This window comes from Centruroides sculpturatus, unplaced genomic scaffold, assembly GCF_000671375.1.
Source record: "Centruroides sculpturatus isolate CEXI.00-Female unplaced genomic scaffold, Cexi_2.0 scaffold664, whole genome shotgun sequence".
Taxonomy (NCBI): Eukaryota; Metazoa; Arthropoda; class Arachnida; order Scorpiones; family Buthidae; genus Centruroides; species Centruroides sculpturatus.
Genome location: NW_019384885.1, coordinates 348,518 through 361,588, shown reverse-complemented (window position 1 = coordinate 361,588; position 13,071 = coordinate 348,518). Strand labels below are relative to the sequence as shown.

General features: G+C 29.4%; 1 protein-coding gene across 1 annotated transcript in view; it reads left to right on the top strand.

The window, feature by feature from the left end:
• Nucleotides 1–13,071, top strand: part of LOC111631100 (ATP-binding cassette sub-family A member 3-like) — a 50,577-nt gene that overhangs the window by 22,588 nt on the left and 14,918 nt on the right. The window contains exons 13-16 of the mRNA XM_023375295.1: nucleotides 174–261; nucleotides 3,603–3,858; nucleotides 10,164–10,666; nucleotides 12,637–12,824. Of these exons, the coding sequence (XP_023231063.1) occupies nucleotides 174–261; nucleotides 3,603–3,858; nucleotides 10,164–10,666; nucleotides 12,637–12,824 (1,035 nt within the window). The remainder of the gene's footprint in view (nucleotides 1–173; nucleotides 262–3,602; nucleotides 3,859–10,163; nucleotides 10,667–12,636; nucleotides 12,825–13,071) is intronic.

The window sequence follows — 13,071 nt, the reverse complement described above, 5'->3', positions numbered from 1 at the left end:
AATATTTTAAAGATTTTTCTCAATAAAATAATTTTTAGACTAACTTTTGGTTATTTTAATTTCATTTTTATCATCAAGTAATTAATAACTGTGTTCTAAAGTTAATGATCAATCTTATCCACTTAAATGCTTAATTTTATATCTGATTCAATTAAAAATATGCATGAATACAGATTTGTAAAATTGGCACCTGAATCTGAAACTTCAGATCAGAATATAATTCTAAATGATTATTTTGATCTTGCATTATTCTTTCCTTTTGTAGTTGTCAAAATAAATAATATCTATCTATTTATAAATAATAATCAAAACATGAGTATGACANTCTTATCTAATTAAGTACTGAGTTAAGATAAATCAACAACAAAGGCATATATAAATGCCAAAATGCCTAGAAAATTAGTTATTTATGACCTGTTAAAGCCATAAAATAATGAATATCGTTATTTTAGTGCATATAACTTAGAAAAAATTCTTAAAAATTCAACAATTTTCAAAGAATTATTAATTAAAAATTGTATTTATTAAAAATTATTAAAAAAATTAATTTGTAAACTTAATTTAAGCGAAAAAATTCGAAAACTTATTATGATTTTTTTTTTAAATTAATGAAGTATAACGACGATAAATTTATGAATATTTAAATTTGTTTAGTGATATTTTATAAAGAAAAATTCATTAAAATGCATAGAAATCATCGTGACTAAATATATGTAAATTAAATTCATTGAGAAGAATGAAATTTACTGAATTTAATTTTGGATAAAACATCTTGACGTCACGTTTTTTGAATTTATTTTACCGTTAGGAGATGTTTATTTGTTTACAGTTTTTTCGAACTTTTCGTTTTAATTTAATTTTATTCTTATAATATATATTATTACATAAAAATTTATTTAAAATATACAAAAATTCCTGATTAACTCCATTAAACAAATGGTACAACGTTAATTCTATATTCAGTTCGTTGAAATACTACTGTTGCAATGGTGTAATCTGTTTCACACGAGCCAATTTTGTTGCGGGGAACGTTTCAATTGACTTATTTTATTTGAATTAAATCATATATAAGACCAGATAGGGGTTAGAGACCCCAATTTACTATATACAAACTTCTGGTCTGGACCAGAAGTTTGTTAACTTTATTGTTAAATGTTTATTTGAATTAAATCATATATAAATTTAGAACAATTGTGTAGAAAGGAAAATTTAATTCATGAACAAGTTAAAATAGATTATGTTTATATGGCTGACATATAAAGTTACACACCCAGATAAAATTATCTGATTATTACAAAACTCAGTAAACATCTATGTCCAGACAGTTATGTAAATTATTACAGTTGAGGTCTGATTGTTGGCCAGATAGTGCCACCAAAGTGCTTTAAAATTGCAACCCCCATTATCCTATGAAAGAAAGTCTACTATATTCAGAATCTTTAGTGTACCTTCTGTTTGAAGGTCTTTGAATGTCAGGCTTATCTATATGATGCACTCAAAGATATTACACATAGCCAATACTTTGAAACAGCTTGTGCATGAGCACTTCTTGAGAAAGACCATATCATTAGACCAAGAGAAGAAGGATGGCTGATTTTGCTGAATTTTTTGCCATCTGGGCTGTTTTCACCTGATTGTGTGTAGATGTTAGGGCAGTGGATATATGAGGCACACAAATATGGCAGGCAGTCTCTGGATGCCCAGACAGACCACCAAGAGAGAGAGGATTATCTGATTGAGAGACAAGCATAAATAACTGCAACAGCAGCTTTGTCCACCATCTAGAGACAGAGTGGAAACCTTGCTACAGAACCCTATATCTTTCCAACCATTATTAGGCAAATTTGAATGCATGGCAATTGCTATTCATCTTGCCATTAGCATCCCAAAATTGTCAGCTCTATTTGCAGTGGTGCCATGACAGAAACATGGACTGCTACAAAATAGCAACATGATGAATCCTGGTTCTGTTTAGGATTAGATGACCACCATGTTAGAAATGGAGGACCACTAGCTCACCTTTATTGTTGAGAAGCAGGCTGCCTCCACTGCTATTGTGCTGTTCTGTGGAGCCATCTTTTATGATGGTTACCCATAATAGTGGTATGAAGGATATTGCACAGCAGTATATTCAGGAAATCTGTGCCCTCATGTTGCTTTCCATGGCAGGGCTGCAAACAACTGTTTTCCAACAAGACAATGCTCAGCCATACACAACAACAGTTTCCCAGGAATGTCTTGTCATGTTGCCACACTTTTTACCTGTCCAATCAAGTGTTTTTGAGATTAGATGGAATGCCAACTTTGACCATTTACAAGTCAGAAATCTGTTGCAAGATAGTATAAGATGTTTGTGTGCCACCATGCTCGATAAATTGCTGCATATATCCAAGCAAGAGTAGGTCCTATAAGATGTTAATGATTCATTTAAATTGTACTGTTCCTTAAGAAATATTTCTTTGCTTTGATATTGTAATCACATCCCCAACAAAGTTCCATAGGTAACCATAATGGATATTCAGATATTATGTAGATATTGTTTCGGATCCAAACAACTTCCATCATATATCCATCAGTCATACACATGTCCCACTACTGGATTATGTGTGGCATTCTTATTAATATCTTAACCAAATGCATATACACATGATATTAGTAATCTATGTGATGTTATATGGACATCCACTGGCAGATTTTCAGGCTTTCCTATTCATAAAGAAACATGAATGGCAGTAATTACATCATATATTTTCAAGGAATATGAAATCATAGGGGAGCCCAATTGCTATTGGCCCTTGGGGTATTTCCTCTATTCTATGTTTATTAAATTGCAAAAATACTGTCTGCCATTTCAATTGAAATTATGTATTTTTGTAATTATTAGCTTATTATGAGCAAATGTTTTAACTGTTTTACATAATTTTGCATCAAAATTATGTAAAACAGCCTGTAATAAAAGATCATCTCTGCAAAGAAAGACTATTTTATTCCTGGTGATTGGAATTGAAAGCAACTTAGTTTCTTCTATATTTTTTAAATTATAAAAATACTATTTTCCATTTTTATTGAAATTATGCATGTCCCTGCAAGATTGCAACATCCCAGATGAATTATTGATATCCATGGGATATTGGGGGTTGTTAAGGTTATTACTATTATCATTACATTCATGCCATTAAAATTTCATTCAATTCCAATAATTCATTATCTTGATGCAATGGTGCACCGAGAGGGTGGGCCAAGGGGCTCTGGCACCTTCAAAACTATTTTCCTAATTAAAATTAATTTTTTTTTTTTTTTATATTGTGTTGTGAGTTCTATTTCTATATTACTTATGAATTAGCGGTCACATAAAATGGGAATTTTATTGAGTTTGCATTAAAACTTTTTATCCATTCAACTTGGCTGCCCAAGATTAAATCTTGAGTGCACTACTGTCTCAGTGCATTACTTTTTGTCAATGAGGGTATTTTTAAAATTACAAACATTAATTCTGCAAATAATTTTAAATTTTTGTTCTATATTTCTGCAAATTTTTGGATAGATATGCAGTGTATGTATATAAATTTGTAATATATAACTATTATATTATTTGTTAATATATATTTTTTTATTTTATCTTTGAAGGAACATTATTAACTGCTGTGTCCTCTATGTTTGTTTGGAGAAGTGATTATGCTCCTGAATCAAGAAAAACATTATATAAAATATGTAAAATATTTCCTGGTTTCTCATCAACTTTAATTTTATCTGATATTCATGAAACAATAGTCAATAATTTCTTATGTGAAAGTTTTGAAGAAGGTTATAAAATCTGTGATAAAATGAACAGAACAGAATATACTCCTTGTTGCCCATGTAAGTAAACTGTTTTTGAATGAATTTAATATTTATTTAAATTATAAAAACTTTTAATGTAAATTAAAATTCTTATATATTTCAACTAATATTAATTATTGAGAACATTTAATTATGTTGTTTTGAGAATTACTAATTTTGTTACATATTTGTTTAATATAATATTTAAATTTTTTATTTTCTAGCATAATATGAATTCTAAAAATTGAAAACCTTATAATTTTTTTAACGACAAGTTTAATTTAATGAAAAAATTCAATTTAACATTCAAATTAGATCTAGAATGTAAAAACTAGAAATCTAGAAAACAAACTTAGTACTGTAAGTTTTTATTTTCTGAACACATATTTGAGTTAATATCAATCCAATACACACAATATTCAGAGGATATTCAATATTACAATGCATTAGGTTCCTGTTACAATCGGACATTTCATCATTTTGTGACAATTATGTATTAGTCTAATCCATGAATTTTCTTACATGACAATCAATTGCAAATACATGGGAGAGGAGGCACTATTACAGGAGAAGTTCCTCAAATTTTCATTTCGCATAATTGCTATTTTCTCCTGATCATCTCATTGATTGAAGTGGAGTCCATTAACTTTTGTAATTCTTCTTTTGCACAGTCTTTTCATCACCTTTGTGTTCTTCCAGAAATGGCACTGAAAATAAAAGAGAGTCACTCTCTCACCACAAGTTAATATATACTCTCTCCTGCTACCTCACTGGGTTTATTGTCTGGAGGGGCAATAAACCCAATGGAACATTCTAGAAGCTTATAAACAAAAGCTTTGTAACTGAAAATTTAATTTTATATACAGAAATGGTGAGTGATTGTCACGGTACAATAAAGGAAAGTGGAGCAATATAATAATCCTTAACTTGTAGCTTAATGACAAAATTTAATGCCAATGGCAAAAAGTTAGAGATCTTTCAAATATGATGAAAAATTAAAAAGTTCTTTGTAAGGTTGCAGTCAAATTTTAATTTACTGCCACTGTTTGTTTGCCACTAAACTGAAGTACCTCAATACTTCAAACAATAAGAATTACATAAAGTAATGTGATCTAAACACAAGTTTCAGTTTAAGAGCTTGAAAGCTTTGTGATTTGGTGATGAGAATGTTGTTTGCAATGCATAATCATAAATTTAGTAATTCATAGATACTGAAGGGTTTTTTATTTTTAATATTTGAAGGAAGATTTGTTCATAAGTGTTCAGTGACACTTTAAGGGTGTGCTACATTGCAGTATGACTATACACACACACACTCACTAAATAATTGATCATACAATTTTGTTTACACAGTGAACATTTTTCACAATTATTAAATTTAAATTAATATGTGGCACCTCCTGTGCTTTTAGTTATTGCCAGACATGTTTTGCATTTATGCCATCAGTAGTGTTTCCACCAGGCCATTTTTCATCTGGGCAAGATAGTTTTTAAATTCATGATCCGNATTTTGTTTATTTTTATTATTATTTTATTAATTAATGCAGTATACAATATTATAAACTGTTTGAATATGACCATGCACATACAAGAAATCTATTAATATTTTCTTCTGTCAGACTGTGTCCATGGTCAGTGAGAATGTTTTTATACAATTAAAAACTTCTTTTGGCCTCAACCGTAGTTATGGGACAGTATTTCAGCAAAGGTACATTGGCAAGCCTAACGGGGATCTCTAATCTCTAATCTAATCTCTAAGCTCTCAGGGATCTCTAACGATTTTCCAACTAGACAGCTATTAACTTGGTGAAGCACAGAAAAACCACTGTTATCCAAAAGCACCATTAGCTTCATGCGAAGTTTGTCTCCACACACACCAGGAAGATTCTGTATAGAATCCTCTGCTGTTTGAAAAATTTTTAGAGATTCTTCAAGTGTCAACCTCTCTAGCTTCTAATGCTTCAATGATATCTGGAAGATTTAACAAATGGGCACAGATGTAAACCAGAGAGCTGGGTTTTAAATTCAAAGTCCAGATTAATTATTAATTTGTCTGGTTTTCATAGAAATTGTGAAATTATGATGAAACAAAATAAATTTATAAAAATATTTGTGAGTATTTTATTTTAACGGTTAAAGACTTTAACTTCACACCCCCACCCAAACTTATCCCCATCTTATCCCTAGACTAAGAGTGACAGAAAATGTACTTTTAAAATTCAAACTTGCAAATATCTCTGGCATATATTAGGTTTGCTCCAACACAAGTCCCTAACTGGTTTAAAATTGGCATGCGTATTGTTCAGTTCTTGGCTGTAAAATGACATTGCGCATGCCTCGTACAGTTTCAAATTCAAACCAGCCAGAGATTTATGTTGGAACAAACTTATTGTAAAGCAAATGTGACAGTTTCAGTTTATAAATTCTAAATTCTGACAGTAAAAGTTCATAAATTCTATTTTAATTATTTAATATAACAATTCAAGAAATTGAAAACCCAAAAAAGAGAAAGTGAACTTGTAAATTTAATAAAGATTGGCTGACAAAACAAATTTTAAAAATAGTTGCCACCTTTTCAAAATTTCAAAAAAGATGGCAACACTGGCTCTCAGCTTTTTACAAAGATTGGCCCCAAAGGGATTGGTTGTACCCAAACATTTTGTTTGAGTTCATTCATTTCTGCCTTCTTTTATGGCTTCCTCTTTGCCATCTGATTTTCCATGTCATTCCATAAATTTTCAATTCGATAGGCATCTGGAAATTGGGGACACCAATCTAATTTCATAATACAGTAGAGTGTCATTTATCCGAATCAATTGGGGACTGGGTGGGGTTGTTTGGATAACTTATTTTTTGGATAACCGATTATGTACAAAAAAATATATTAACCTATCCCATGTTGAAATTTTTCTACGATGCATGTCACTTTGAGTTGAATTTTCATCGATGTTAAGCCTAACATAAATTTTTTAAAATAATAATCATGGCTATTGTATTGTTAAAAATTATTTCTTTATTTTGTACAAACAAAATAAATATATTGAAAAATATTAAAACAAAAAATTATATTTTGGAAGTTAATCTAGTATCAAAAACGTTCGATTCAGCACGACACAGTCCAACTGGAACACTTTCAGTTAACTGACATTTCGGTTGATCGGCTTTCAGATAAATGATGCTCTACTGTAACATTATTTTGAAGATAATCTGTAACAATCTTTGCTGTATGTTTGGGGTCATGGTCTTGCTGGAAAACAAAGCTATTGTCCAACCACAGTTTGAAAACTGACTCCTCCAAATTTTTTTCAGGATGTTAAAGTAGTCTTCTTTCTTCATTCTTCCATCAATAACTACTAATTTGCACTGAAACATCTCCAAACCATCACTGATTCACCACCATGTTTAACAGTTGGCTTTACATAGTTGTAGTTTAATTTTTCTGTGCCTCTTCATCATATTGTATTCTTTTGCCCATTTGTTCTTCTGACATCTTTTCCTGTTCTTTGTTCTTTCCACCTTTGAGAACTTTCTTACTTTCTTAATTCTTCTTTCTTGGAAGTGAGGGACACTTCCTAGAATTTATCAACAATGAATACAAGGTTACTTGAGGGTATATATAGTGAAGGAAAGTTACTTTTTGAGCGGGTGCTTGAGGAGAGAACTCAGAAAGAGAGACACATTGTGGTGTCTGGTGTCCAAAGGACAGGTGAGACTATAACTGAGAGCCAAAATTTTGAATTTCCCAGACCGGAGTCAGAGTGGTAGAACTGATGTTTCAGTTCAACGATTCAGAATGAGTGACCTGTTTTTCGAATCAACTAGATGAAAAAAGAAACCCTTCTAGAACCGAGTGAGAGGAAGATAGAAGACAGTATCTGGTGTTTACAAAGCTCACACATGGTCCTCATAGTAACCGAATGACCTGGGTATTCTTTCCTATTCTGTCTTATTCACTATTTGGCTACTCTTCCCTCCATACTTTCTATTTCCTTCTAGTTGTAAATTAGTGTTAAGGAATATTTTTGTAATTACTATTGTCGGTTTTCTTCTTTTTGTTTTAGTTGTGAAAATTTTTATTGTTCTACCAACAACTGTATTTTGGGTGACTGTAAAAGTCCAAAACCCCTTGAGCTGGAATCCCCCTTGTTTTTCATGTACTTTATTATCATGCAAACTAAAACTTTTTCTTTTCTACCTTGCATGTGTGTTTTTTAACTCTGACTCCAACTCCTGATAATTTTAGTAGGCCTACTTTGGCAAAATTAAATACAAAGTCATTTTATGGGGGGCAGAGGCACTCATAGGGAGTACCCTACTCTGAACTCTGAAAGGAGCCCTGGGCATTTATCCAAATACTTTTATAGTTAGTATTTTTAATATTTAACTTACATTAATATTTATATAAAAAAATAAATTTTTAATAAATATTTAATAAGAGGAAATAGGGGTGTGATAAAATTCTACATCTACATATCTTTATTCTACAGCTTTTGCACTTCAATTTCACCTTTCCAGAAAAGTTAGTCCAACTGAAAAGCGTGTGATTTAGCTACATCAGCCCATTATTCAGAAAAGAAAAATATATACTTCAATCAATTAGTCTGGCTCATTCAGAAAAATAGACTACTTATTTAGAGCGGGGATAAGAAAGGAATGAATCAATAATATTCATATTCAATTGAGTCAAAATAATTTTACTACTAAACACATATACTACAAAGCATACTACATATTTAATAAATTAAATTGATGCATTTTGTATTTAAAATAAATGAATTATAACAAAATACAAATACATTAAAAATAATAATAAATATAAAATAAATTTTCTATCATTTAAATAAAAAAAAAAACTAAATTAAATTTAAAATGCTGGAGTTGGAGTTGACACATTTTTCCCAACTCCAACTCTGGCCAGAAATTCCTCCCAATTTCATGACTCTGATTCTACAGCCCTGGCCAACGGAACCCCTTTTTCTAAAATCTAACAGTTCTCTCTTTTCTCATCACACTGTTTGTGGACTTCTGCTTCTGAAACCACTTTATTTGGTCATATGAGAGAAAGTTTAACCCATTTGAAGCAGATGGTCCTCCAAAAGTGTGATATTTTTTATACTGCTACTGCAATATTATAAGTTTATGATTAAAAATAATTTGAAGCAATTAAATTATAAACAAAATTTGCTTAGGATAATCCTAATATTAGATACCAATGGTGATTAATAAATAAAAATAACTTAATCAAAGTGACACACAAACATACTCAACTTTATCTGATTAGTATGATTATTAAGAGATAAAAGACAATAAAAAAAATGAGAAACTTTGAAAGAAAACAATTGAATTTTATAGCACTCTCTCTGTATTTACAATTTTTTAAATACGGAACAAATGGATCAAAATATAATATTTTATTTAAGATGCAAGTTTTGTTCAAAAAAAAAAAAAGTTGGAAAAAATTGCCCTACATCTTATATGTGAAGTTGAAATCTCCATTAGGCTAATGAATTTCCCAAATGGCCTTTGGTAGGTTACAGGCAACCTGTACTTAGCCCAACTCTTGAATAAAAATGTTATCATTATTCTTTGCTTTAGATAAGCAGCATTTGCCTATATTCACATAGAATATTTTAATGGTAAATTTTAATTTTAATTTACTATTTTAACTCTTTTTTTTATCTGATAAAATTAGAATGCACAGTTTTATTTACTTTTTTTTTTAACTACAATACAGTAAAGATGTTGGGGCAGAGTGCCAAAGGAGCAGTATGGTTTAAATTAAATACATTAGATATTTTTTCCTAAACTAAATATTCTGTGCTGAAATCTTATATTCTATAAAATACAGTAAAAAAACAAACACAGGATTTAATTGTTAGCGTTAATATGGATATCAATAGGCAATTAATTATTTATCATGTGACTCTTAGGATGATGAGGTGTATATGAACTGTATGCTTATCCCATCAATATTAACTGCATTACATAAAGGACAATCTTGATATTAACTGAACAGAAAGCTAAATATTTTTAAAAATTGTCTTAAATTTCTGTTGTTGAATCAGTTCTACATTTAAAGCAAGAAAGAGATTAAAATACAGGTATCCCTTGCTTAATGCGTGAAATTAATTACGGTAATCCCTTTATATATGCAGCAGAAGTTTTAATTAATGCAGTCTTACTAGCTGTTTTTACTTAACATAGATATAATATTTGAAGACAATAAATTTTTTTAATATTTCAATATATTTAATGCTATAATTTTAAAAATAGATTTAGAATTATACTAATTTAACAAAATTGAAATTAACTTTCATACATATATAATATAGTCTATTTTGCAGCCAAAATTTGTCTTGCTGATTGTTTGACACGAACTGTTGATTGGGATAAGGCATTACCAGAATTTATTTTGCCTTTGTTTATTGATGGAGCCGTATTTTTCATAATACTAATTTTGATAGAAACAACTTTATCTAAATTATTAAATAAATGTACTGAAATATTTACTGTTATGAAGAAATTAAAACAAAAAAAAAGTAATAACATTTCTCTTGATATGGACATTGACATATTAAATGAGGAATCTCGAGTGAAAGCACTTTATTTGGAGCACAAAATTAATAATGAAGTCTTAATAGTAAAAGATTTAACAAAAACTTATTTCGGATCTGGTTGCGCTGTCAAAGAATTAACATTTTCTGTACATAAAAAGGAATGCTTTGGTTTGCTTGGAGTAAATGGAGCTGGAAAAACAACTGTATTTCGTATGCTGGTTGGTGATCTGATACCCAATTTTGGTGATTCATATAACAACAGAGGTGGTCTTCAAAACAACAAAAATAAGGTAATCTTATTTAATATAAATTATAATGAATTAAATTTCAGATAATTATTATTTGAATGTAATATAAGAAAAAATGAGAGAATTTTTACTTCACCTACATATTAATATGACCAGATATGTTAGTTTTTCACTTTAATAGCAAGGTTATGGCTGAAGTTTTCATCTCTAAAACGTAAATGTCAAACATTGAGTACCGCTTACGAGATAGTGACGTTCGACGCTCATATTTTAGAGATGAAAACTTTGGCCACAATCTCGCTAATAAACCATTTTTTGCTGCTGCACAAGGTTGTCTGTGGATAATTGAGTGATTTGCTGCAGAAGCAGTTACTTTATGAATTAGCAATAGAATTTTGTGCATGAAAATGAGAAGATTTAAAAAAATTAAGTAAATGTAATCTAATTCAAATTATTTTTCTTGAAACTAAAGTTTTCAGAAATCTTATTTGCTTTTTTGGTTACATGTCGATTACAATTGTGAGTTAGGATGGCCAGATTACAGCTTTTAAGAATTCTGTTCTTTGTCCAGTGGCATCTAAAACTGGACAGTAATTTTTCTTCGATTTTGAAGTCTGTCAAAAACAATTGTGAAGTATTGAAAAATAAATAAGATTTTATTATTATTAAATTAATAAAAAGTTATGATCAAGTTTGACTTTTTCAAGAGATCAAACAATAAGAAACCTATTGGAGGGTAATGACGTTAGAGCAGTATGTCTGGTTTGATACGTATTCATACAAGAAACAGATTTATTAAAAGCTTGTCATTTATGCCAAATTGTTATTAAAAGGATGTTATAAAGTGATCATATATTAGAAAAATCTGGATAAGATAGTATGGTAATTTTCAAATAAGACTCATCACTTATGGTTGATGCATTTGCTCTTTTATGAATTTCAAGGCAATTTTTATAAAAAAAAAAAGAACATTAAAAAATACAAGTATATACATTGCAGTATGGAAAGATAAAATTTAAAGTAGTGTACAATATTTTGGAAAATTTAGTTGCTTTTAACCAGTCCAGATAAGGGAGAGTCTACTTTATACACACACAGTATACATATAGTTTTTGTAAGTGCATTACCCACATATATTGAGAGGGCAAATCAGCACCATCTCGATATATATGGGTAGCAATGAAATTCAATCTGATTTACAACAAGCAAGTTTGATTAGAACTTCAAACACAGAACAACTCAAGTTACTGGAGATCCTTGAAATTTTTAAATCAGACATACAAAGGCTGTGTATCAACTTTAAGGAGGAAAAACACTTTTCCCAAGCATGTAAGACCTTATTTGATAAGTTGCTATAAAATCAGATTGTAACATCTACATTTGGGTGTATTCCATTGGTCAATCTTTGGTTTTAAATTCAAATTTATATAGCTTTCTTCTACAAATTTCATTTTCAAACATTGAAGCTTGTAGCATTCATTTTTTTAAATTTTAAATGCTGGAATAATCTAAACATTAGTGTTTTTAGTAGTTATAACAGGAATGCAGATACATGAAATTCTGATACTAGAGTAAGGGTATGTAATAGAATGAAAAATTTATATAAATCTAAATTTTCTTTATTTTACAAGTTAAAACTTCTTACTAAATAACAATATTTATAACCAGCTCACAATTGCTATATAAAGTAACAAACACACACAAAAAACTTTAAAACACAGCAGAAATTTTAATAACTAAAATGTTTTCGATTGTTTTTAATGACCATCCTCAAGTAGAATTCATAACAGAATGCCAAACCTAAATTAAAATGTCTATGTTCTAGAATACAAATATAAGCAATTGAACTGTTACATATTCTACTTGAGGAAGGTTGTTAAAAACAATTCAAATGTTTTAGTTATTAAAAACAATTCAAACGTTTTAGTTATTAAAAACAATTCAAACGTTTTAGTTATTAAAACAATATTTATGTTATTTTAGAAATTTGATATATTTTTATATTTTTTCAGTACCTATCAGACATTGGTTATTGTCCACAATTTGATGCTCTCATTGATCACTTAACAGGAAGAGAAACATTGACATTGTTTGCTAATTTAAGAGGTGTTCCATCACAGGATATTGATTACATTGTCAATAAAATTTTAAAGTTTTGTGATCTTGTAAAATATGCTAACAGGACTACTGAAACTTACAGGTAAATTCTAGTGAAAACATTGTATTTTGAAGTATTTTTAATTACATAATAAGTATTTTTTATGTTTTTACATATAATTTATAAATTTCAAAAACATGATAAATATTCATTAATATGTCTATTTTCACACCACAGGAAAAACAATTCTAACTGGCAAAGTTGTTGTTTTTATTGTAGTTCTTCCCCATCTTAATATGTTAAAAGAGGTACCGGCATAGAATCACTTATGGTTTTTGGCGGTTTCTCT